This window comes from Pongo pygmaeus, chromosome 11, assembly GCF_028885625.2.
Source record: "Pongo pygmaeus isolate AG05252 chromosome 11, NHGRI_mPonPyg2-v2.0_pri, whole genome shotgun sequence".
NCBI classification, from domain to species: domain Eukaryota; kingdom Metazoa; phylum Chordata; class Mammalia; order Primates; family Hominidae; genus Pongo; species Pongo pygmaeus.
The window spans coordinates 105,588,692-105,616,595 of NC_072384.2; the positions used below are offsets into that span (position 1 = coordinate 105,588,692).

Below are 27,904 nucleotides of genomic sequence, written 5' to 3' on the forward strand. Positions count from 1 at the left end.
TTATGCAGCTTGTAAGCCCTCTACAGAAATCATTATATTATTTTATAAAGAATCCATAACATTTTCTCTTCTTGGCTTTTCAGCAAGTTGTCTATAGTATGTATATCATAATATTACCTTTGTGTTTTAAACCACTCAGAAAACTGTGGTAAAAAGCAGAATTGTCATTTTACTAAATATCCTTTCTTCAGCCAATTCCCATGTTTATCATTTCCTTAATTTTTATTGTCCTGTGTTGTAAAGTGGTCTGTGGCTTCAAAGGGCTTTTAGTTGCTTTACTTGCTTCTAGGTTTCTAACTGCTTGTGTGTCTTTTGAATACATGTTTAAACATAAGAGAAAAAATGTGAGTAAGGCTCGCTTCTGATTTCAGACTACTTGAGAGGGAAGTGACTGAAGGGGTAATATATAATCACAAATCAAACCCAAGGCCACTGTTAGGCTTCTTTCGGTGCCCTGTTGAACGGGGGAAAAAAAAGTCTCTCGAGTTTCACAGATTAGCAAAAGCTTCCTTGTATTTACCATGCACTGAAAATACAATTAACAGTTTGTATGAGAAGAAGAAAGATAATGAAAAGAGAAATTAGTCTCTGAAAAGCACATTCTTATGAGGTCATGAATTACAAATTCATGTATCTTATGGCGAAATATTTATCTAAGAGATTCGGCTATAAAAATTGGGAGTCACCACCCTCTTTAGATTACCCAAAAGAGTTGATAATGACTTCATAATAGCATAAAAAATCTGGGGTCTTTATTGTTTTTAATTCTGATTTCTGTATTTTATCTATTGAAAATCAAGAGCTGTGGATAAAAAGTTCATTTAGGGCAGGGTGTGGTGGCTCACACCTGTAATCCCAGCACTTTGAGAGATCGAGGCAGGTGGATCAGCTGAGGTCAGGAGTTCGAGACCAGCCTGACCAACATGGTGAAACCCTGTCTCTACTAACAATATAAAAAATTAACCAGCGTGGTGGCAGGCACCTGTAATCCCAGCTACTCGAGAGGCTGAGGCAAGAGAGTCGCTTGAACCTGGGAGGCGGAGGTTGCAGTGAGCCAAGATTGCGCCATTGCACTCCAGCCTGAGCAACAAGAGTGAAACTTCGTCTCAAAAAAAAAAAAAAAAAAAGGTTCAATTAGATGTCCTAATGAGAGAAAAGAAATTTAGCAGGGATCTTTTCATATCAATATCAACAATTCTTCAAATGATAATACAGGTTGCTCTTAGTGGTTATGAGAATGGTGTTTGCATTAATGGAAAGCAGACACAGTAATCTCAGGTGTGTTCATATTATCATTATTTAGTCTGAGAAATCTATTAAGAGTTAGTCTTAATACAAGTAACTGAAGTTGTTGCCTTTATTAAGGATTTCTGTTCCTGAAATTTGTAATGTACACAGTGAATTAAATATGGCATACATTAGCCGCTGATACAGGAAGTCATATTTGAAAGAAACAGGGGAAGTAGAAATGTGGATGGGAAGAGCATTTAGCAGCCTCATCCCTCTGCCATTCCTTCCTTTTGTAGTGAGCCAGCAGGGCGCCTGGTGCTGACAGCCTTGGCAAACAACCTAGAGAGAAAATATGTCTTCTGAAAAGATCGCAAAATCTCAAAGACCTCTAGTTCCTTGGTATTTATACAGCATTTGTGGTATTTTCCTCCTTTCTTTTCTTATTTATCCTTAACAGAAGAAACAACAAGTAAATCTGGTGAAAAGCTTCACCAAGAAAAGGCTTTCTGAAAGAATTTAAAAGAACACAAAGGAGTTGCAGGGAGAAGCAGGTTGGCAGTGAGGAGCCAGGCGGGGCCTTCGGGAATGGGAGCAGCACCCACCATCTCACGAATGGCCCTTCTCGGCAACGTTGGGGGATATTTATTCCGGGGAAGCCAGAGAAGCTCCAAAGTGTGGCTTGTAGCGCTTTATCAGTCGACATTTACACAGAAACTCCTGCCTCTGAGCTTCATGTGAAATCTATAGGAGGAGAAGCCCAAGGGACTCTGGCTGTTAGAAAATTTGTCATCCTGTTAGAGAGACCTATAGATTGGTGGTTAACCACATGGATATTGCTGTCAGACCTGGGTTTGAGTCCTGGCCCCATAGCTGGCTCTCTGTGTGACCCTTAGTCATGCTAAGCCTCGGCTTATTTAGCTTTAAATGATGGGTAATAATAATATCCACCTCACAGGTGGAAGTGGGGTGAGAGCATTTGTGTGGAACACCTAGCTCCATTTTTGGCACCTAGGACAACCACCATACCTGCTAGTTGTTATGTTTGAGTGATCTGCATATTTGTAAAACAGGGATACAATTAAACAAGAGTCCATGCTCTTCAGGAATTAAGGAGAGGCAACCTTCTAGGTTACAGTCAGGAAGGTTCCATTTGCCAGACAACAAATAATCCTTGAGTATTCACTCTGCTGGCCATTGATACAGAAGTGACCATGACTTCATCACTGCCTTCAAAAAGCTTAGCAAGGAAGACAAGTATATACACAAACCATGTACAGAATGGGGAGTGTGCTTGGGTTCAAATCCCAGTTCTGTTGTTCACTAGCTGTGTGACCTTGAACAAGATATTTAACCTCTCTGTTCCCAGGTTTTTCTCTATATAAATGACAGTAATAATAGCACTCACATCCAAGAGTTGTGGTGAGGATTAAACTTGTGAATACTGTACAGTATAGCACTTAGGATAATGCTTGGTACTCAATAAATACATATTAGTCATTATTATAATACGCTGTGGTAATAGAAATGAGAGACCTGGCAGCTCTCTCCTAATTTCTCTTTTGACATACACATGGTTAGGAAAGGCTTCCTGGTAGAAGTGATGTCTAAAAATTGGCCAGTAAGGAGAGGAGAGAACAGAATCTTAGAGAGACGGCACATGCAGAGACCCAAAGGAGGAGGGAGGGAACTGACGTCTTTGAAGTATGGCAATTTGTTCAAAATGGCTGGCGTTTGGACTGTGGGGGGAAGAACAAAGGAAGGAGAAGAGAGGTGAAGTAAGATGAGTGAGAGAGGCCAGGTCAAGAAGGCCTTTGTAAATCATCCCGAGGAGTTTGGACCTTCTCCTGAAAGCCAAAGGGAGCCCTGCAGGAGTAATTTGACCAGACAATCAAAAATCCCGGAAACAGATGCCCAGAGGGAGAAAGTATATAAATAAAGACAGTATTGAGCTGAGATTTAAGCCTTGGAGAAAGCCCACATTTGGGGAAAGGAGAAAGAAAGGGCACTGGTACCAGAGACCAAGAAGGAATAAATATATTGTGAGAAGAACCAGGTAGCACCATGCTTGGACGCGGAGGGAGGATAGGATTTCAAGTAGGAAGGGTTAAGCAAAGGTAGCGAGTGCTGAGAAGAGATCAAACAAAATAAGGACTGAAAGAAATTTATTGGTTCTGGCAATTAGGAGGCAATTGGTGACCTTGGAGCTTTAGGGAAGCCTTGGAGCTGGAAACCATATGGCAGGGGGTACAGAGAGCAAGGAGAAAGTCAACTTCCTGGATGACACCTCTGGGTTCTCCAACTTGGCAATAAAAGAAAGAAAAGGATAGAAGTGAGAGTACTTGCAGAGTTTTTAGGAGAGACTCAAGGGATGATTTCAGTGAAGAGAGTTTCAAGATTTCGGGGACTAGAGAGAACTGGACGACTGATAGGCTTGGGAGGGAGAGGGATCCCTCACACATGAGGCTAAGAAGACAGGTTGGATGCAGAGACCATTTTGAGGTTGAGGAAGGAGAAAATTAGGGAATTTTTTTCAAAGGTCTGATAAAGAGAAATACAGAATGGGAGGCTTCTGTTTCGGAAGGTTTTGAGTTAGCTGATGTGGGAGAGGCTTTAGGGACTTAGAAATAAATAAAACAATTGCTGAGCACTCGAGAGACTTGTGTGCCTCTTCCGCAACAAATTAATGAATTTAATTTTTCTACAAGTCTCCTATAATAGAATGAAAAATTGTGCCTACTTAACTCCTTATGAAACTTCAATTTAATTCTAATTCAGAACTTTAAGAAGCCACTGAACTTTATAATAAACAGTTGTTCATAGGCCAAGCGCTGTGGCTCACACCTGTAATCCCAGCACTTTGGGAGGCCAAGGCAGATGGATCACTTGAGATCAGGAGTTCGAGACCAGCTTGGCCAACATGGCTAAACCCTGTCTCTACCAAAAAATATAAAAATTGGCTGAGTGTGATGGCAGGTGTCTGTAATCCCATCTACTCAGGAGGCTGAGGCAAAAGAATTGCTTGAACCCAGGAGGCGGAGCTTGCAGTGAGCCAAGATCGTACCACTTCACCCCAGCCTGGGTGACAGAGCAAGAATCTGTCTCAAAAACAAAAACAAAAACAGTTGTTCATTGTCCAGTCTCTTTAATTATTATACTAAATTTTCCCCCGAAATTTAACCTTACCTTTTAAAAGAATTGCCAAAATAAGTGGTCATGTTGCCAACACATCTTCTCCTTCTACTTCCAATATTGGTAACATTTCAGAATTCTTTACTTCTTGAAATGTTTCCTCTGAATTTCCCAAAACATTGGGACACTATAGCCTCTATCACCTACACGTGCTGGAACTATACCTCACACGTGTTTGTGCTGTTCTCACTGCCTCTGAGGCTAACTGATGCCATTGGAGGACTCGTCCTATTCATGGATTTCATCCATGATTCATTTTCCTCATTATATTTTTACATATTTTCAGCTTTTTGCCTTGTTAATTATGTACATTTGCCATAATTTCACAATGGCATTATTAAAACATCAGATTGTCCAAAGGGGAAGCTAAATGGATGTCATACCATTTAGAACAGAATTTCTCCTTAAATCACTGCTTTTGTTTATGAAGTTTAAACCTTAGAATCGCCTCTGTGCAATGTGAGAGTCCTCCCCTGAAACTCTGCAGAGCTTCTTCTGAGTCACGTCATAGCATGCAGGAGTCTCCGAGGGGGAAAGGCTGCTTTTGATGGTTCAGCCAGTTCCATTTCAGTGAAGGGACATCACTTCCCTAAAATGAACCCCCTCTTGGTAAACGTTCTCCATTTTCTAGCAGAGTCAAACCAAACCAAAGAGAGGCACGTTCTGGGAAGTAAGTTCTCCAGTGTTTCTAACCATAAAGCTGGGTTTCTGAAATCCAAGATTACTCCCAGCAGGGAGCCTAAATACAGCCTGAAGCTACAAAAAATAAGTATCCCTATTTTACCTGTGATGTCTATAAATTGTGACCACTTATTTTCATTCCAGAGTCATACTTTGTGCTGAACCATGAAAAGCAAAACTACATTTAAAATTTTAAACCATAAGCTATTAGAGAAGGGTAAAAGAGTCTCTTTGTGTTAGGATTTCTTCTGTCTGAAGGGAAGAATAGCAGTTGCCATTCTCTGACATAAATAGCTCTCGTATAATACCTTTCAGGGAAAAAAATTGCTTTAGGACAAAATAACAGTCACTACTCCTTTTTCCCATGCATGAACTTTGGAATAGAAAAATAACATTAACAGGTTATTAAACTATTTGTCACCAAAGAAAAGTAGATGGTATTTTTGTGCCTTGGATAATGTTAAGTGAAGAAAAAAATCATCAAAGGGATCATCTGTACTTGCCCTGCTTTCAAAATTAATTTTTCTCTTTTCAATGGAATTCACGACTGTTCTTGGTTTTCAGACTTGTGACTTTGTTCATTAGAGCAAATGGTTTAATTTTTATTCCAAACTCTAGATTAAGTTTCAGAGTTCAGCCTGGGAGAAAGGAACTATTGAAAACCTTTTTTGTTTCCTTCTCTTTTTTCTTAAGGGAGGGCTTTGGTTCTCAGAGAATATCAAATTCCGATGTCAGTTTTGTAAATAAGTATCTGTTGTCTCCCCAGATCAAGCTGTGGTTGTCTTATTTGTGCATTTATAGTAAAGTAATCTACAAGTGGTTCCTTGATAAAGTTAACACTTAGTTAATTACCCAGAGCCTTGACATGTCCTATAATTGCGACTTGGCTAACAAACATTTGATACTTGTCTTGGGTAGAATTTGTTGAGGCCTAAAGAAGTAAGCTCTTGATGGATGGGGAACAAACCAAATAAATACAGTATTTTATGTTCTTTTAATTCAGGGCCAAGTGGATTTGGATGAAGTGTTTATTTAGTTTGCTGGCTGTTTCAAGATGCTGTGGCGTATTGATTCCTTTTATTACTAGCAGCCGTTTAACCTGACCTCTTCCAGATCCAGTATTTTAAAAGCCATAAATTTTAACTTTACTTATGAGCAAAGGCTGAAACGCTGTGAAAGCCTTTTTATTAGTCGAGCTCTGCCATTTTCGATGCTCTGGTGTCACCCATGGCAACAATATTTAGGGCTTCTTAAATTAGAGTGGCTGCTGGGCTGCTGGGGAGGGGCACAGGCAGCCATAAAATGAAGCCGTAAACATTTCAAGGGTATAAGATTCCATGACGTGATAGCAGACAGGTGCAAGAAAGAAGGGGCAGGCCTAAAGACAAAAGGGTTGGGGATGATCATGTTAAATAAACATCTACTTTAGCATCTCAGGTACTGAATAGAATTTGAAAATTAGGAACAGAATACCAGGTAATCATAGAGCAAGGTGGAGCCAGGGACCAACTCGGGCAACCCATCTTATAGGTCCCACACTGCCTAAGTCGTTGTCTGTTCTTCATATTGCACACAAAAGTTCTCTGAAAAGGAAGTTGAAAGAAAGAGACTTTATTCCAGTGAACAGTTAGCAAACTAGAGAGATGCAGTATTTCTGTCCCAAAGTCCCAGGTACACCCTTGATCTCTGCAATTATAACAAACCAGGAAATCCACTTTTTTTCCTAAGTTGGGAAAATATATGCCTCACATCATAGACTGATTTGTACAAAATATAGTAAAAACTTTCCAGAATGTCAGTACTTTACTTTTCTAAGACACTATATAACCTGCACTCAGAAGGCAGGCAACTGTTTTGTATCAGTCAGCAAATCAAAACCATTTCATCTTCAAATAGCCCAGTGGTGAAATTCCTGGGCAGGTTGTCTATATTAAAAGTACCTATTTTTCCATAAAAAAGAGGAAGAAAAAGAAATTTTATACATGAGTTTACCCCTGAAATGCATGAGTAGATGAGAATGCCTTTTAGTTGAAGAGGAAGACAAAAAGAAACTAATTCTACTGGCGTGGCTTCCTGGTTTTAACTTACACACATCGGTAGCTTTTGTTCACTGTGTTGAAAATTTCCCATTCATTTTCTAATTATCAAAAATACTTGTTTAAACAAATTATTTTTTTCAACACTATCCCTCTTTTTATTTGATCATGTGGCAAAACTCTAATACAGCATTAGGGAGGTTATATAAGCAAAGAATGATCATTTCACCATAGGAGAAAAATCCAAGATATAAAAGGTTATTGAAAGAATTTAAACAAAAACATCAACAAAAGAGAGATACTGAATGAAGAGATGTTCCCCCCTTTCTTCACTTTGTATTTCTTTGCAGAGAAATTTAATCCAAAATAATACGTGATTGGACTTGGATTATTATTTCATCTTCCTGGTCTCTTTCTTTTCATTCTTGATGACAGTGTACTTGAGCATCCTTATACTACCTATTGCCAGAAACTGCCCTAGCCTTTTAAGAAGCCAGCTACTCATTAATTCAAGTGATGTTTACAAGTTGACTCTTAATATTTGTCTCCTCTTCAGGTATTCCAGTGACTTAAATTTAAAAAATATATATATATATATTTATATGTGTATATATATATATTTATGTGTGTATATATATATGTACACACACATACACATATATTTAAATTTCTTGCTGTTAAATTGTTTCCCCAATCATGTTTCTTAGATTGCTGAAATAGAAGAAACTTTCTCAAAAATTTGAGAAAGTATAAATCAGGGCTGTAACACCATCAGGATTTTATCTTCTTTCAGTTTTATAATAATGGCCCAATCTCAATTAGATATAGGTCCCACACTGCCTAAGTCATTGTCTGGTCTTCATATTGCACACAAAAGTTCTCTGAAAAGGAAGTTGGAGGAAAGAGACCTTGTTCTGGTGAACAATTAGCAAACTGGGGAGATGCAATATTCCAGAGAACAAAAAGAAGGTTTGGGTTTTATGGCAAAAGTTCCCACCCAGGTTCCCAATCAGATCTGTTTATGCAAATGAGAGATTCAAACTTGCTTACTTCTGATTGATCAATACAGCTGAGCCCTGATTGGTTGATACAGCAAAATCCTGATTGGCTGAGGCAGGTGAGCTATGATTGATTAGTTCAGGCAAATTCTGAAAGTTCCAGAGTTAAAAAGGTGTGGGGTTTCGGGGAACCCAGAGTAAGAAAGTATATAAACTCTATTCAGCAAATGGCTGCTTGGCTCTATCTTAAATACAGGCCCAATTAGCCACTCAGAATTCATCTTGAAGGATTGGTTCTTTCGGATTCACATTTGTTCACCATATAAAAACTAAACCCTTCAGAATGTGAGAATCCTTACGCTATTCCTATGGCTAGAGACTTCTGTCCTAGCAATTCAAGAAGCGAAACCTTTTTTTTTTTTTTTTTTTTTTTTTTGAGACAGTCTCACTGTGTCTCCCAGGCTGGAGTGCAATGGTGCAAACATGGCTCAACTGCAGCCTCAATCTCCTGGGCTCAAGGGTTCCTCCTGCCTCAGCCTCCTGAGTAGCTGGGACCACAGGCATGCATAACCATGCCTGGCTAATTTGTTTTTATTATTTTGTATAGACAGAGTCTCACTTTGTTGCCCAGGCTCAAACATTCTTATGAATTCAAGTCCCTAAATACAGTTCAATTCACTAAACAGCAGCATAATATTTACTCTTTTCTTTTTCTGTGACCTTATTTGAATCAAAATGGACCTGAACACTTTCATTACCCAAATTATGGTCTGATCAGTATTCCATATCACACTCCTCCCATTGAATAACAGTATGTAGAATTTGAAAATTGTTAAAAATACTTATAGCAAAATATACAAAAACAAAATTTAACATCTTAATCATTTTTAAGTGTACAGTTCAGTAGTGTTGAATACATTCACACTGTTGTGCAGCCAGCTTTTACTGTACCAGACATTCTAATAAACTCCCCTCTTCCCTGAAGTAAGCCAGCGGCCTTTCCACCCAGAGCAGCTGGTGAATTTGATGATCTTGGGCAGAATGCTCCCCTCTACCCCCACGAGAGGGAAAGCAGCTCTTACCTTGGGGAAGTTACTCAGATTTCTAGAAAAACTTTCTGTAAGGTTGGCTGTCATGGTGTGAATTAAAAGGTTATGTCAGAGGTTAAACTATGCAATTAAATCAAGAAAGCAGATTATTCTAGTAGCTGACATTAACGTTTGAAAAGAGACAGGATTAGCTGTACTTAGTCACATATAAACTGCACAAAGCGAACAAAGAGGAAAAAAATTATTTCACCAAGCTTCCCTTGAAAGAAAATCGTTCCATCTTGCACCTCTAATTTTTCAGCTTAATTCTGTTACTTCATGAGGTTCATTATCTTTTTCCAGATTTGCACACGGTGACTGATGCTCTGTGACAGGTTGTTTTTGTTTTTCTGCTTTAAAAAATATTCCCTCCCTCCCTAAATAATTATCTGCAAATCAACCTTTTCTCTTACTGGAATATTTGTTAGAATAGGATACAGAAAATAGAAATGTGTAAGCAAGACTCTTTAGACAGGAGATAAATTCTTTGAGGCCACAAGGGTATCATTTATTAAATGACTGCTGCAGTCCTCTAAATGGGCCCCTTTTGACCTGAAAGAGTTAATGCTCTATTGAAAGTGGCTGGGTTGTCCCCAGCCTTACTCCCTTGGAAGGCTCTGACCCATTAATGGCAGTAATAATAATAATAGAAAACAATCCTGCTTTGCTTCCATTACTCTGAAACTGTTAATGGTATCCTAATGTTTTTTATTCTTTTAGTGTAACTGAAAACTGACATTCTGCTCAGCTAAAATTTCAAACGTAGTATTTTTTTTTTCGTTACCATTTTTACATGCCATGCAGGATGCTGAGTAAGAAATAAAGCAGAGGCTTGTAATTGGTCTTTTAAATCATCATAAACATTTATTTTTCTCCCCATGGCTATATCTAGTGCCAATAACTCAGTCATCAAATGATGGGAAAAACTATTTAATGATGCATCACAAGCTCCTTCCTAAATTTTTACCCAGAACAAGGCAGGGAATATAAAAATAAGTCACATTGCTCAAAAGTTGATTTTAAAATAAGCACAAAACAGTTTTTTTTTTTTTGGTGGGAGTATTAGCAGTGAACCAAGTGTTCCTTTCTTTTTTTGATATAAACCCTTTTTAGAAAAGCCTTGTGTTTTTATATTTTTATTATAAGTAATAATGAAAAGTAAAATAGGACTCTGCAATGTGTGGGGCAGAACTGTGGCTTCTGTTTTGGGAGGCTGACGTTTGTAAAAGGCAGGTAATGATATTACCCTTCTGTGGGACTGTCAAGACAAGGCAAAGCATTTGGCACAGAGACTGTACCATGGGGAGTTCTAAATAAAGATTAGCTATCATTATTATTATTGTTGTTGTTGTTCTGCCAGAGCAAAACATCCATCCCAGTTTAGGGTACTGAGGCAATACCCACTCAGAGCAATTGAATCCTACCTAGGGCATGGTATAGATAAAAGTCCCTGCCTTGCCTATTGTCCATGTGCATTAGAGTGACTATGTTTGGATCCAGGGTCACTGACTTCAGAGGCCCCTTATTGCCAGTGGGTGTCATAAACCTGTTTATCTGGCCACTAAGGTCCTTGTTGGTCTTTTCCCATTCTCTCTGTTCAACCTCATTTCTATACTCCCAGGCCCCATGAGCACTCTGCAGTGGACACATGGCTGGGCTTGCTGCCCCTTGGCAGGCCGATGTTCTCAGCTCTCACCCACTCTGTCTCCAGGACCATCTCTGTTTGATGCTGCTCATATTCCAAGGATCTATTTCAGCCCAGAGTCATCATTTTCTCCTCTGACTTCTGCTACTCCCCCTGTATCTTGCCACATCCCACCTTGTTTGGGATGCTTTTGAGTTTTGCATTTTGACCTTCATGTAGATTACTTGTTCCTTGAGAGCAGGTGTTCACAAAGAGATACCCATGTTGTCTTTTGATGAGCTGAGTCCACATCCTGCAGATGTGGAGGAAAAGATCCTCCTTTTTAATTAGTAGCAACATATTACATGTATATAGAGTACATTGCAGCTTTGTGAATTTTTTGTACATACATAATTTCATCTTATAATAACAAATGATGGGAAAAACTATTTAATGATGCATCACAAGCTCCTTCCTAAATTTTTACCCAGAACAAGGCAGGGAATATAAAAATATATCACATTGCTCAAAAGTTGATTTTAAAATAAGAACAAAACAGTTTTTTTTCTTTTTTGGGGGAGTATTAACAGTGAACCAAGTGAAACTTATGAGATTGGCATCCCTGTTAACTTAGACAAGTTACTTTATCTTTGCCTCAATTTTCTCAACTATAAAATAAGGATAATATTAGTGTATACCTCATATAATTAAATGAGTTAATAGATATATATAAGAATGTGCCTGGTACAGAGATAGCTGCTGCTATTTTTATCATCATCATTATCATCATCAATATGATTTTTCCATTATCGCACTTTTACTGATGTAGAAACTGAAGCCCAGATGAGATTAAATAACTTCCTTAGATTCTAAACCTTTCAATTCCAAGTCCCCACTGAACATGCCTCCTATATCAAATCTTTGTTGTTAAGCACCCTAGACTGCTTTTAGTCCATCATTTCCTTAGAGTCAATTTACAGAAAAGTTTCTAATTCACAGTTTGTCTGGAAATTTCTGTGAAAGGGAAACTTAAAACAAACACAGTGATAAAACACAAACCCTTCTCCAGAAATAGATACCCTCTTCCTGGGAGACAGGTCTCTCTCCTCCTAAATGAGAGGCCTCTGTTGAGTAGTCATGAGAATACCTATGGGAATAACTAGCTCTTAAAAGTGATGTCAGATTTCCTCCAGTCTCTCTAAAATCCAGACAACATATTTAATTAATGTCATTGTAGATAGGTTGTTTGAACCCCTGGTCAACCATAGCAAGAATTGATTTTACCTCTCTTTTGAAAGCCATTCTATTTTTCTAAATTGTCTAACCATTGGTAGTATGTCTCTACTTATTACTAATGACCTGGAGAATGGTCCTCTCTTCACAAAGGAGTCAGGGGTCAAGGTGAGCAAACCAATGTAATAAAACTCTTCTCGATGTAGAAGATTTGTCACTTGTAAAATCCATGCAGGAACAGACTAGAACATGCCTGTCTATAAGCTGATGTCAGACACACTTCTCACTGGTGTGGTCAGCTCTGTACTCACCATTCCTTCACCAGCAGTCTGCCCTGTTCCTCAAGTGTCCAACCTGAGTAGAAAAAACTGGTGGTAACATGGATTGTTATGTGGATGAGAGAGTGGAGAATAGAATATGAAGTCAAGACTGTGAGTTACAATGGAAAGAAAACAATTTCGAACTAGTTTTGCCAAGATAATTTCTTGACTCCTGGCAACTAAAATGTTCAGAGGAACATCCACAAAGAAATGTAGCTGCACCCAGGGTCTCCATGTCAGCAGTACTCTCTTGTGCAGTTCTGGTTCCTCTCTTCGGACTTGATTCTTATGGAAAAGCAAGATGGCTGCCAGAAGCTCCAGGCTTAGATTCTCCCAGTAACCCCAGTAACAAAGACTGCTCACTCTGCCAGGCTTAGTTCTAGTTAGCCCTGTGTGTGTCAGTAGCTGTCCCAGAGCTCACCAGGGGGAAGAAATGCACTGATTAGTCATGTCTGGGTCGTAGGCACACTGAAAGAGTTGAGGAGGCGTAGTACACCATGGAAAGCCAGGATGCTCATTTTAGATAGAATAATGGGTGCCGGCTAGGAAAAAGAATGGATGTCAGCACTCGGGGGAGAAAAGAGAGACAGTTTAGGATAAGTGGAGAGTTGTGACACTCTTGCTGTTTCTCTGTGCACTTCTCTGAGGTAGAGTAAAGCAGTGTTTCCATGTACCCTGACATCTCAGTACAACCCAGCAAGAATTTCAGTACAAGAAAGACTGATCATAGAGTTCCCCAAGGGAAGGTTATTAATGGAAGTATCACCTTCTTGTAACCTTGTTTCCCGCTGGCAAAGATTCCTCAGGCTGAGTTATTGGGCAGCTCGGCTATGCTGTCAGATTTCACAACAACATTAAGTGGTACTTCCTTTTCATATTTGCCACCTCATTTATTTTGTGTGTCTCCATGTTATTAGTTTTACTGCCCATTAATCATTATATATTACCAAATATAGGAAAGCCTGCTTACGAGGAGATAGCAAAGGGTCCGGCCATGACAGTCACACCGAAGTCATGCCAGGAGGAAGCCTAGCAGTAGCAGGCAGTGCCCCCTGTCCCATCCACCCAGACACATAACCCTGAGCACCTCCTGCCTCCCAAGTGCATTAAGATATATTTCTGCACCCTATCCCTCCTCGTCAGAGAAAAACCTGGGGAAAATAGTTCTGTTCATTTTGAGGACAGATGACTAACCATGCTAAAAATGTATATGAAGAAATTGGAAGAAATTTGAAATTGTAAAAAGAAAGGAAGAGCAAGAGATTTTATTAGCAATGAGTTCCATTGCTGCAAAATATAGCACTCTCTTTCCCTTTAATTTATTCTATGTGCGTCTTCCATATTATTTTTTCTCTGAATACCAATATCATCAAGCATTTCCTCTGGTAAAAAAACTTAATGGCTTTCTATTGTCCCCTAATTTGGGTCTTGCCTTCTTAGCCAGATTTCAAAACCCTTCTTGTCTTTACTTTATCCTTTCTACTCATGTTTATTTCTCACCAATCTCTACCACATTGTTTTTTGTTACTAGTCACTCCATCCTCCCCGTGTCCCCACCCCCCAGTAGACGTGTTTGGACCTTTCCTCATGACTTTTCCTCTAAGTGGTGTGCCTGTCCACCTCCTACTTCTCTTACCTATATACCATCCATCTTCAAGGATATGACCCACATCATGCATGAAGTCTTACTCAATGACTCAAAGTCACACTGTGCTTTCTTTTCTCTGACTTCTGCAAGCCTAAAATACCCCAGTCCTTAACTGTACTCTATGTCAGCATTCTTGGTATGTGGTTTGCAGAGATACCTGCTGGCCAGTGATCCCAAAAGTCCACAACCTTGTCTGATTTGTAATTTTGTTGATGGTGTCATGGGTTAGTCTGATGGAGAAGAGTGAAAGAAACTAACTGGTTCTTTACTTGCTGTCCCTGGCATGGTTATTCTCAGGAAATTATTTTAGCATTTTACTTCTTCATGAAAAATATCTTTGCAAGAAATAAACAAGTTTATTTGGGCTACTAATAGAAGTAAAGGAGATAGAAGATGATTTGAAAAATGATAAGAAATCTTAGACCAAAAATGTAGAAGTTTTCAATAAAGAGTGAAAATTCAGAGCTAGTAATGACCCTGTCCTACAATGTATGAATAGGGAAGCAGAAATCCTCTTGCCATTCTGTTGGTTATAGAGAATCCTCCTAATGGGTGTAAATTTTGTTCACCAAAAAAAATATGATGCTAAGAGGTGACATTTACTGAATATTTGCTGTGTGCCAGGTATCATGTTCAAAGTTCTGTATCAGATAATCTTCCAACTACCCCATAAATGAGGTTCTATCATTATCTCTGTTTTACAGATAAGGAAACTGAGGCACTGAGAAGTAAGAGCCTCACGTAGAGTAACACAAATAGTATACGGGTGGAGCTAGGGCATAAAACTGCTATGGTTGAGTGTGTCCCCAACAAGTTCATGTGCTGGAAACGCAGCTCCCAGTGCAGCAGTGTGGAGAGAGGTGGGACCTTTGGGAGATGACTGAGTCATGAGGCCTCTGCCACCATTAACCCATTCATAAATTAGTGGATTAAACCATTCATGGATTGATGGATTAATGAGTTATTGAGGGAGTGAGTTAGTAATCATGAGAATGGTGTGTTATAAAAGCTACTTTGGCCATCTGTCATGAGCCTCCTCAATGTGTGATGCCCTGTGCTGCCTTGGGACTCTGCAGAGAGTCCCCACCAGCAAGAAGGCCCTTACGAGATGTGGCCCCTGAACCTTGGCCTCCCTAGTCTCTAGAGCTAAAAGAAATCAATTTCTTTTCTTTATATATTACCCATTCTCAGGTATTCAGTTATTGCAACAAAAAATGGACCAAGAGAACCCAAGATGTCTAATGTCAGATTGTGCTTGTAATAGCAATTGCTTTAAAGAGTAAATTATGAGTGAATGCCAAAGATGCAATTAATTAGCTGAGTAAACAGGTAACATGGCTACCATTGGAAATATGAATCCAGATAAATCCAGGTGGATGTACAAACAATTTATTTTCTAAAATTTGGGGACTTGTATTCCCCTGAGATGGGTCTTTCTTGAGCTTTAAGGATCTCCTATACATTCTCTGGTGTTATTACTTCATGTGTGTTTATCTTTGCTCTACACATAGACTAGAATGTCTTTGACTAAGCTAAGTGTTTAATCTTTTATTTCTGAGGCAGCAAAGAAAATGGGAGGAATTTCAGCTCAAGGTTTGTCAGACCAGGAAAGCCTCATATAGCATCTGAGTAGCCTTGCCAAGTCAATAGGATGACATTTCCTTGTCTGCACTCTCAGGGAACTTTAAAATAAGAATTGAAAGAAGGTTGAGTGTTTGTTCTGAAATTTACTTGAGATGTAGGACTCAGGCACTGCCTCTCAGGAATGTGAAGGGAAATTACAAAATACCATTGGAAATCCCCTCAATTCACCATAGAGAATACAAAATTATTGTTTCAAAGAGACAGCCATTTCATCAGTCAAACACCAGATGAAATAGTTGGCTTGTGTTTGAAGATAGTGACACATTGCTATAGACAAAATGTTTGTTTCCCTCCAAAAATCATACATTGAAATTCTGTACCACAATATGATGGTATTAGGAGGTGGGGCCTTTGAGAAATGATTAGGTCGTGATGCTGGAGCCCTCTTGAATAGGTTTAGTGCTCTTCTAAAAGAGGCCCCAGAAAGCTCTTCCACATGAGGATGTGGCAAGAAGATGGCCATCTGTGAACCAGGAAGTAGGTCCTCAACAGACACTGAATCTGCCTGTGCCTTGATCTTGCACTTCCCAGCCTCCAGAACAGTGGAGAAATACATTTCTGTTGTTTATAAGCCAGTTTATGAAATTTCATTATAGCTGCCCAAATGGACTAAGACAAAAATTGGTACCAAGAAGTAAAATGACACTATAACGAATACCTAAAAATATGGAAACAGCTTTGAAACTGGGTAATGGGTGGAGGCTGAAAGAGTTTTTAAGTGCATGCTAAAAAAAAAGCCCACATTGTCATGACTGAACTTTTAAAAGGTGATTCTGGCAAGGGCTCCAAAGAAAAACAGAAACAAACAAAGCAACAGCAACAACAAAAAACACCAACACCACCAACACCACCATCACAAGAGGAGAGCTGTAAAGAAAGCCTCGATCTCTGAGTCTTCTTAGATGATACCCACATAATCCTGAATAGAACGTTGGTAGAAATATGGATGGTAAAGGCCATTCTTATGAGGTCTCAGATGGAAATGAGGAACATGTTATTCATGGAAACTGGAGAAAAGACCATCCTCGATATAAAGTGGCAAAGAACTTTGCTGAAGTGTGTTGTTCTGGTGTTTTATGGAAGGTAGAACTTGTAAGTGATGAAATTGGGTATTTAGATGAAGCTATTTGTAAGCAAATTTCTCTGATTTCTCTAAAATCCAGATAGCATATTTAATTAATGTAATTGTAGATAGTTTCTTTGAACCCATAGGCACAGCCTGGCTTTTTCTGGCTGCTTATAGTAAAATTCAAGATGAGAAAAATGACTTAAAGATGGAATTGTCCATCATAAAGGAAGCAGAGCTGAAAGATTTAGATAATTCTCAGCCTATCCATACTGAAAAGTCTGAAAAAGCCTGTTTGGGAAAGAATACTAAGGATGTGGTCAAACAACTGTTTGATAAGGAGATTAGTATGGATCAGCCATCTCAGCAGAAGCCAGGAGCTATTCTCCAGGACAATGGAAGAATGACTCTGAAGGCAATTCAGTGATCATCAGGACAATCCTTCCTACCAACAAGCCCAGAGTGCAAGGGCCCTGGAGACAGAGTGGTGTCAAAGGAAGGGCTGCTGGTGCCCTCAGGACCTCAGTGCATGCTGAATAGGGCAGCCAAACACCACTGGGTTCTGTTCCTTGTGCTGTAGTGTCAAATTGCTTGGACACCCCAGGTAGAACTCCAATGGGACCCAGTATAGCATGGGTCACAGAGGCTATCCCTCCCAAGGGCACAGGCAGCAACTTTGGTGACATCCACACAATGCCATCTCTGCTGGTGCAGAGAGCTGTAGTAGAGCCCTCATGAATGGGATTAGTTTCCTTATAAAAAAAAAAGACTCCCAGAGAGTTCCCTTCCCCCTTCCACCATATGAGGACCCAATGAGAACACAGGCATCCATGGACCAGGAAGCAGGCCCTCACCAGCCACCAAATCTGTCAGCACCTTGATCTTGAACTTCCCAGCCTCCAGAACTGTGAGAAAATTCCATTGTTGATAAGCCACCCACTCTATGGTATTTTTGTTATAGCAGACCACATTAACTCAGGCACACATGAAAGCTATAAATCTTGAAACACAGGAATCATACTCAGGGTGGTGAGATGCTTAGCATGAGAAAGGCAAGCAAAGACCCGCAGCGAACAACTCATTTCTCCAAACTCCTGTTCCCTCGCAGACACAGTCCCTCAAGGGCACGCTGTCATTGAGATGGAAGGTAAGTGAAATTGCTCTCATTAAGTTGTTTTATCCTGCATATCCTCCCACCTTTTTTTCTAGTTTTCTCTCATCATGAACATACAGTTGAATTTGGGTAAGATCAATTGTGTGTGATTAGACTTCACTTTGTACAGGAAAAAAATTTAGTAAACTATAAAGCCACAGAAAATGTTATAGTCACATTTATCTTCCATTCCTCTTAGGACCAAGCACAGTGATGAGCCACAAAAAATACCCAGTAAATAATTGTCAACAGCTGACTTGATTTTGGCTTGACATTTTAACATTAGATTGAAGCCTTGCTTAAAGTATATTTATAAAGAAATTGTTATTCATATGAACATGAAACTGAAAAACCTCACTTTCTACCAGTTCTGTAAATAACTCAGTAATTGAGAATTGAAATGCTCTTTTTTTTTTTCAAGTACAATCGGGTAGGTATAAAAAGGGGAAAAATACAAAAAATTATAAAAATAGCATTTAACATTAAAAAATACAGATGCCCAGGCTATACAATATGTAAAGATACATTCATGTATGTACCCTCCAGGAAATCAATCAAACTTTGACCTTTTATGTTTTGCTAATGGTTTTTGAGGAAACATTAAAATTCTTTATATTATGCCTTATTTTGAGAGTACTATCGTATACAACCCACATAAACATACAAACCACTCAACAATCAAAAGCAGAAGAAACATTTACTGTTTTAGCAAGACATACAAAGAGTTAATGGCAAAAGGAAAGAGAGGGAAAAAAATCACTGCAATGGTCTGTGTTTAGAATATAAAGCTTGTTACCCAGTTATACAAGGAGGAGCTGGAAGGCAAATAAAGGTGTTCTTGGCAGTAGGTAAAAATAAGACTATTTAAAGCACACATAAGGTGGAAATGGCAGAAAACGTTAATATTACAAAGATAAGTTAAGCAAAAGGAACTACTAGTATGAAAAGAAAGGCAAAATATAGAGAAGAATGAATAATTATAGGTAGGGCAGAAATTATTAAATCATTGAAAGTATGTAAAAGAACCTAAGGGTTGTATTAACAAAGAAGAGGAAGCTGTATGTGGGCTTTGAGGAAGTGAAGCAATTGTGGACTGTTTCTCCATGTAAAACTTTGTTCAGTCTCACAGCACTGAAGAAAAGGGGCATCCCAGTGTTGTAAGTACCCTTTACCTTCATGTTCCTTTTTTCCTACAACAAATATTTGTGCGGTAGATCTCTGTCCTGAGGATACAAAAATCAATAAGTCTAGGAAAGGTAGGTAACATTTTTTGATCCTGTATCACAGGTAGGAAAGTTTCCCACACTGGTCCATTTATTTGACCCTCAAATGAGTATTCTATTACTTATTTAAATAATAAAGGTGGTGTTTTCCTATAAGTACCCACATGTCTCTTCTGGAGACCAATGCTGTGTACTTAATTTTTCAGTTATTTTCTTGAATGCAGCTTTTTATTTGTTTTTTGTTTGTTCGTTTTGTTTTTTTAATCCACTAGAGTCTTTCTAAGGGAGGAAAGAATGAAAACAAAAGATTAAAACAAACCAGCATGCTGGGAATGGTGTTTTCTGGGTTCCTCAGTTGCCCTAACAGAATCTACCCACAGATAAGGTTATATATGTATTTTTAGAAATAGTTTAACCACTAAGTTGAACCGTGGAGTATATTTTCTTATCTGTAAGATAGAAGACAAAAGAAAAAGAAAAATGTCAGAATATTTTTGGGGTAATGAATCCACTATTTGTTACATTTTGGGGACATAATCTGAGTTCAGGAAAGTCAGGGTGAGGCATAAAATTTTGACTATTTGTTTGTGAAAGAAGGAATTTTTAGTAAAGAAAATTAAAGTGTATAGCAATACTTGCCAAACATTTGAACACACTTGAAGGGCCATGCCTATACTCATAATCAAGGAATTTATTTGTTCACATAATCTTCCCATATTTTCTCTGGATAGTTTCACTTTAAAATAAAGTATTTGGAGATAGGGTAGGGGAGATTATGCAAATGTATGAATCTTAATGAGAAGTTCATTATTGAACATTTTGATGTGAATTTCAGGAAACGATAAAAGACCCTGGGATTTGTGAGGCTTAAAAGAAAAATTCCACTCTTGGAGAACTTGGAAATTGCCAGTAAAAGAACTGAGACCCAAATGACAGCAGATAATGTAAAGCCAAATTGCATTATGCCCTATGGTAATGAATAGGAAACAGGGCACTGTGATAAGCTTGGAATGATGATCAATATTTGGAACACTGTGATAGGCAAGAAGGTAATTAGGCCCATTATGAACACAGTTAACACAGATAACATAACTTGGGAAATTATACATTTGGATATTATGGAGAATTTTTTAAAGGCTAATGGATTTGCAATGATATCAAGTAAAGCATATAAGACATTTTGCCTCTAGGAAATCTACTTAAAAATCAAACATAGAAAATTTTCAGTAAATGTAATCTAAAATGAAAAGACAAAGTGCAATATGTGGGAGAATAAAGTGGTATTGTGACTCCTACTTGGAATTTACAATAATTTTGTATTCAAAGAGTTTTACATTTATTAATTTCACATCACAACTCCCCATGCAGCAGGAAAGGCGTTTCTATTGTGTTTGTCCAAGTTGACTGCTCATAATAAGGCAAGGCAAAATTGATAATAAAAGCAAGCTATCTTGACAAATTCTCAGCCTTCCCAGGTCTCATGCTGTGACCCCTGGGTGGCATTATAATAATCTTGATCCCTAATTTATGATGGGAAACAATCCCTTTATTTTAGAAGGAAGGACTGTAACTTAATTAATTTTCACTAAGTGCCTTGAGGGCCATTGATGTTATTGAAATGTACAAATTAATACATTATTTATTGTTAATTTATCATAAGTTTTTGTTAATTACAAGCTCTAGCTGGGAGAAAAACTTGCCGTGTATCTGGAAGTGAGTATCTTCCCTAAAATAATTTCTCATTTTTTAATATGGATGTATTGGAAGCAATTTCATCAATAATGGAAGATCCAATTACTGGTCTTCTGGATTAAGGCATTCTTTTATTGTGAGATTTTTAATGCTACAGTGGGAAGTTCAAACATTGCCAATTAAATCTCAGACTAATTAGGTGATTATAGCCTAAGGAGAAGGGGAACTAAGACTCCACTATTAATCTATCTTATCACAATGGCCTCTATATGTGATGAACAGATGAACATATATATACCTGTGTCAAAAGAAGAAATGTAAGGCATTGTTTGAAAAAACAATTTAAGGAGTTTGTTCTAAAAAAATTTAAGGAGTTGTTTCCCTTTTTGAATAAAAAGGGAAAGCATTTTTTATGAAGTCCTTTTTAGCTGTTTGTAGAACGCATGGTCATATTTAAGAATTCAATGATGGATTGAATCAAATCTAAGATTTCCCTCATTGAAATGTTTAGAGGTGGTACAAAAGTGACTGTGACAGTAATGATCACCATTGCTTTATGAGCACTCACGATGTGCCAGGCACCCTTCTATGCTTTTCTTATCCTCAGTATGATAGCTGAGGGAACTGAGGCACAAAGAGGTTATTAACTCAAGAAGTAATTAGCAGAGCAGGGAATGTTTGGATATTCTACAGCCTCCTTTTAATCCTTCAGTATTAACCATTACCCTTTAGACAGTTTTATTCTCAATTATTCAAATCATCTGCCTGTGGAGAAGCAACAGCAGTGCTCAGCTGTAAGGCAAGGGCAGGAATCCAAGACTGAGTCAGAGAAACTGAGGTCCACATCCAAACTATCCTCCAGGAAGGACCTTCTGTTTCATAGCATGTTGAAGTGAGGCTTTCTATAATACCTGGAAGGCTGGGGCAGCGGTTTCTCAGCATCTTAAGAATCAGTTTCATAGTGGCACCTCTCCAGCTAGGTGGTAGCTCTCTCATGGGCCTCTTGCCACCCTTTTTATGCCTACAGGACACATGGGCATTTTGCCTGGCACAGCTTAACTCTTTAGTCTTGGAATGTGTGTGTGTGTGTGTGTGTGTGTTCATTCTTTTCATAACGCTCAATTTTTGGGAATGGAGGGTAGTAGGGGATGTATCTGAGGATTGATCTGTGCAGAAGACATGACCCTGAAATTTCTCTCTACTTTGACCATGTCAAGCCAATCCTTCATTTGGAAACAGATGGAATCTTTAAAAGTGCTATAACATCTTTTTTTAAAAAAAAATTTGTGGCATTTTTTTATGAGGCCATAATTTTAAGAGAAAATTTGGCACCTGACATTAAGAATGTTTTTATTATACCACCTTGAGAATAATTGTTATGTGAGATCCTTCTTTTAGGACCCTTGATAATTATGTGTCATCTGTTTCATGAATCTTGTGTATGTTGAGCTCGTGTTTGTGAAGGGAGGATCTGTTCTTCTCGATCTTAAAGAACATGGACATAGAAGCCACAACCAATATCGCATCAGCTATAGATGAAAATATGAGGAGTCATCATATTTTAGGATAACTTCAATGGGATCAAGTGGCTGAGGTTTTGATTTCGATAAATTACTCACTCGAAAGAGACCTCTTCTTGAGACCCCTGCTTCTAGGGAAAGCCTAGAAAAAAAAATGTAATTTGTGTAAATGGTGAGGCTAGACATAGACAGTGAATCTTCTCATTTTAAAAGCTGTAAAATTTTCTGCGCACCATCAACCTAAACTGAAGTTGGTGAGAGTAGGAGTAGGGAAGAGGGATTGAATGTGGCAATTTATTGTACTCCACACAATCTTTGCAGGGAGGGTATTTTATTCCAAGTGTTTTGTTGGAATTTAACACTGATGCCTGTCAATTGACATAATAATCCCTTACATGGCAGGTAACCTTGACCTTCTGTAGGAGCCCTCAAACATATGAAAGACATGGGTATCCCTGGAGAAGGTCCTTGTCAGAGCCCCCAGTTCAGTCAGTTCACTGTACCTGTAAATCCTTATAAGGACTTTCCTGATTTTGGTTCTCTTCTCTAACATGAGTCCCTACTCTACAGCTACATTCTGTGGATTCTCCAGGAATAAATAGAATTTTTTTTCCAATCCTGAAAACTCCAGAGTCTACATTTACAACCTAAGGAGTCAACCACCCTTTTTGCTTTTAATATTACCATGTATTACATCCAATAGAGCTAGGTTGTAATATTGCCCAACATCAGTTAGTACTTTTACTTTGTGACTTCTATTTATATAGAGTGAATTAATTGCCAACTCTATTAATCCTGCAAAATCCATGAATCCTTAATGTTCAGTTTGCTTAGAATGAGGAGCAGTGTATTTGTTTCTTCTTAGCTATGACTTCTTTCTGAGCTTCACATGAGCACCTTTTAGATAACGTGCCTTCTATCTTGGACGATTTATTCACTTTCATGTTCCCTGGAATTTATTGCTAAAGGTTGACGTGAATGCTTACAGTTTGGGCTCTAATGTAATCTCCTGAATGGCAATTAATAAATAAAAGATGGTTACTACTGCTGACAGAGAATCAGGGCTTTCTCAGATAGTTTTCATCTTCATGTTTTCACCAGACTTCATGTCAGACATCCCTAGGGGCTGATATTATAAAATATTTCCTGTAAACTCCAAAGCTTTTACTATTGCTTCTATACCCCCAAACCTCTGTGATGCCTTTTGTTTTCTTGTCAGAAATGATCTTATTCAATTTCTGTTTCTTCAACTTATCTTCCTTCCTGGGAATATAAAAAATATGCCCCTTTCTGGATTTAATAGTAACATATCCTCAGTATTTATGACTTGCAAGTAACACCTGAAATTTGTCCCTGAAATTTCTTGGGTTTTTTTTGCTTAATCTTATCTCTGTTGTATTTATTGAATATACTCTGTTGAATTTACTGAATATTGAATTGCATTTACCCTACATTAATAGCCAGTAGGGTTTATAAAATGCAGTGTTTATTGTCATCCTGTATATTGTTCAAAGTGCAAAGTTGTCTCCTGTAAGTTAATGATGAAACTATAACACAACATCCAATTTTTGCAATTTGCCTACTTGACAAGGCTCCAGGGTTAATCTAGCCTAATATTCTTATTTTAGAAATGAGGACAATGTAGGGCAGTTTAAGTTGTTTGACCATAATCAAATAGAGGGTGCAGAGCGAATACATCTTTAGACAGTAAAGTACATGGTACACAGCAGAAAAGCTGGAACTAGGCTGCGTCGGCCCAGCTCCTGGTCTGGATGCTTATTAAGTGTTTAACTTTAGACAAGTTATGTCAATGCTGTGTGCCTCAATTTCTGAATCTGTAAAATGGGGCTAAAAGTAGTACCAGTAGCACAACTATAAGGATTATAGTAAGTTACTGTGGGTGAGGCATTTAGAATAGTGCTTAACACAGACTAAACACTCCATGCATTATTAGCTATTAGGATTATTGTCATTATGTTGACTATTTTTAACATGTTTGGATCATAGGAAAAGGTGTGTATTGCTATTTCACTTCACATGGGTGTATATATACATCAGGGCTTTGTTGTACTTCTTTTGTATTCCTTAATGCTGTGTGCAGCTGCTAGTAGTAGTGTTCATAGTGGCAGTGATAATAGAAGCAAAAATAGTGATGATAGTAATAAAAGGTAGTGCCGTTTATTGAGCCTTGCTAGGTGCTAGACATTGAAGTAGGTACTTTACATACATAATTCTTAATAGGTACTCTGTCTATTGATAAATGACGCAGTCGTTTTTTCCCAGAAATGCAAGTAGACTTCATGACAGTAGTCTCCTTCGTAACTGGAAAGGAACATGAGCTGTGGCCCTGGTGGAAAAGCTTTGACTGTAGAGACAAGAGCCCTGATAGAATTCCTTCTGTCTTAAAGATAATCCTTGTGCTGCTAATATTTATATAACCTAATCCTGTTATTGATAATTGAGAGACTAGCTGGGGCTGGGAATGGAGGTCAAGGAATGGAGTGGGAGGGGGCAGGCAAGAGGGCAAGGCAAACCACACAAATGAAAAACATTATATACCAGAAAAGCAATGACTCAAATTCAGTTGTGCTCTATGTTTTCTGTTTTATAATTTTATATTGCCTTAAAAGGTTGCCCCTTTTCTAGATACCCAAATAGGTATACATTCAGAACAATAGCATCGACACAGAAAAGTTGTTTTCTTTCTTGCTTTGCTTGCTTGATTGATTGATTAAATAAATTGCAGTTACCATACATTAATAGCCAGTAGGGTAAGGTAAAGTGTTTAATTAGAAAAATCACAGTCACTTCAATGTTCTTTTATTTCCATGCCCAGTAAGTTCCTTACTAATCATATGAGCAACCATGGCAATGATAAAAGCTGTCAGGTGTGGGAGTGCTAGGATGATACTGGAAGGGAAGCTCTCATCATGTTAGGTGCTTGGTATGTTTGTGTGTGTGTCTGTGAGTATGCATGTGTGTATGTGGGTATTCTCACATATATGAAATCACTCTCATTTACATACATAGTCTCTATAAATAGCTACAACCTTTCAAATTCATAGGTGTGTGTGTATATGCCTATAGACACACATGCATATACACTTCTGCATAGAGAGAAATGTACATATAGTCATATTAAATTTTATCACAGCTTTAGAAAAGGAAACAGAGGCTCAGAGAAGTCAAACCACTTGTTCAAGGTTGCAAAAGGTGGCAAAGCTGGAGTATAACCCCAACTCCCACCCACTTAACACCCCTTTTTTGGGATGTCCAGACAGAAATATTCTTAGAACAATAGCATTACACCACACTGCCCCATTAGAAGAGGGGTGACCTTTTGCCCTTTATTTTCCAGAATCTCCAAGCAAAGATTTTGGTCCAACTCTGGGTTTGAAAAAGTCCAGTTCCTTGGAGAGTCTGCAGACTGCAGTGGCCGAGGTCCGGAAGAATGACCTTCCCTTTCACAGGCCCCGGCCGCACATGGTTCGAGGCCGAGGCTGCAATGAGAGCTTTAGAGCAGCCATTGACAAATCCTACGATGGACCTGAAGAAATAGAAGCTGGTAGGACAATATGCCTCCTTAAATGGCTTCTTCATCTCATTATTATCTGCAAATCATGGGCAAGAATGTGTGCTTAACTACAGAAAAAAATGATTATAGGATCACAATTATATTTTTGATATTAAAAGTAATTCATTTTCCTGATATGTTTTGCCCTTTGGCTTAATGAACATGGAATTGGAGAACACAATATGCAATTTATTTTACAATGCAAGCCTAAAGAAATGTTCTCCTTCACTTTTCTACAAGGACCAACTGTCATTTACCCTTAGGGTAGGAGCACTAAGTATGCATTTCTTGACATTCTCATTCGAGTCATTAGAGGCAGCATCAATCCAAGGACTCCGACTGCATTAATTGGGTAGAAGCAGTTGGGATATTTTATACTCAAAACTCTCTCCTCACCCTGTTTGTTTCTCAGCATGCAGGCTTTCTGAGCTGATCAAGGTTAACAAGCCAGCTTTCAGAGAGATTAGTGCTTGAACACATATCAAGCCTTTCATACTACCAGCTAAACAACCAGTTGTCCCCACTCCCATCATCAAGTCTTGCTCGAAGTAACCAGATTTAGGCAGTCAGATCTTCAAAGGGCGCAAGTAACCACATGGAGGGATAGAATTCCAGAGTGCTGTTATTCATTCTTTTGCATTTTACATGTTAGTGTTTCTCTATATACTAACTGCGTGTGCCCCTGACCATGGGTATTGATTATTTTTTCTCTGTACAGACGGTCTGTCTGATAAGAGCTCTCACTCTGGCCAAGGAGCTCTGAATTGTGAATCTGCCCCTCAGGGGAACTCGGAGCTAGAGGACATGGAAAATAAAGCCAGGAAAGTCAAAAAAACGAAAGAGAAGGAGAAGAAAAAGGAAAAGGGCAAATTGAAAGTCAAGGAGAAAAAGCGCAAAGAGGAGAATGAAGATCCAGAAAGGAAAATAAAGAAGAAGGGCTTCGGCGCCATGCTGAGGTATGGGCCTGCTTTGAAGGCAAAGTTGGTTCTCATTTTGGTGAAATCACTCCTTTGTCTGTACTCAGAAAAAAGTGCACGCTTTTCCTCGTCTTCAGCCAAATGCATACAGCTCTCAACTCTGTGCTCGTTCTCTTTCTGCAGAGGCAGCGGAGCTTTTTGGGGAAGCTTACAGTGATGACAGGACTCTGTCTTAAGTTTGTTGTCAAAGAAAGGTCAACACTGTGCCAGGCACGGTGGCTCATGCCTGTAATCTCAGTACTTTGGGAGGCTGGGAGGATTGCTTGAGCCCAAGAGTTCAAGACCAGCCTGGGCAGGGTAGGGAGACCCTATTCTTTTTTTCTTTTTTCTTTTTTTTTTTTTTTTTTTTGAGACAGTCTCGCTTTGTCACCCAGGCTGGAGTGCAGTGGCGCGATCTCGGCTCACTGCAACCTCTGCCTCCTGGGTTCAAGCGATTCTCCTGCCTCAGCCTCCCTAGTAGCTGAGACTGTAGGCACGCACCACAACGCCCAGCTCATTTTTGTATTTTTAGTAGAGTGGAGTTTCACCATGTTGGCCAGGAGTCTTGAACTCCTGACCTCAAGTGATCTGCCTTGTCTGCCTTGACCTCTCAAAGTGCTGGGGTTACAGGCAGGAGACCCTATTTCTAAGAAAAAAAAAATTAGCCAGGCACAGTGGTGCATGCCTGTAATCCCAAGTACTCAGGAGGCTGAGGCCAGAGCATGGCTTGAGCCCAGTAGTTCAAGGCTGCAGTGAGCTATGATTACACCATAAAAGAAAGGCCAATGCTTAGTAGAGGCATTGGACAATGCCTGCAGTCCTTTGTACTAAAGTGTTATGAAAATAAATACTTCCTCTGGCACCACAGGGAAAGTGAAAAGCGGGGAAGCCCTATGTGTTACCTCTGGAATACCTCTTTTGAAGTAGGGGAGTCAGGGTGGATGAACCTCATCCCTCTGTGACTCTAGGTGTGCAGTGGCCGGGCCTCTGGGCACATCACTTGTCACCTCCAGAGGCACTGTGATACAG

General features: G+C 38.9%; 1 protein-coding gene across 2 annotated transcripts in view; it reads left to right on the top strand.

Annotated features, from left to right (window-relative positions):
* Positions 1 to 27,904, top strand: part of PARD3B (par-3 family cell polarity regulator beta) — a 1,077,199-nt gene that overhangs the window by 725,823 nt on the left and 323,472 nt on the right. For both annotated transcript variants that reach the window (XM_054478835.2, XM_063647802.1), the window contains 2 exons: positions 25,704 to 25,910; positions 26,638 to 26,875. In XM_054478835.2, coding sequence (XP_054334810.1) covers positions 25,704 to 25,910; positions 26,638 to 26,875 — 445 coding nt within the window. The remainder of the gene's footprint in view (positions 1 to 25,703; positions 25,911 to 26,637; positions 26,876 to 27,904) is intronic.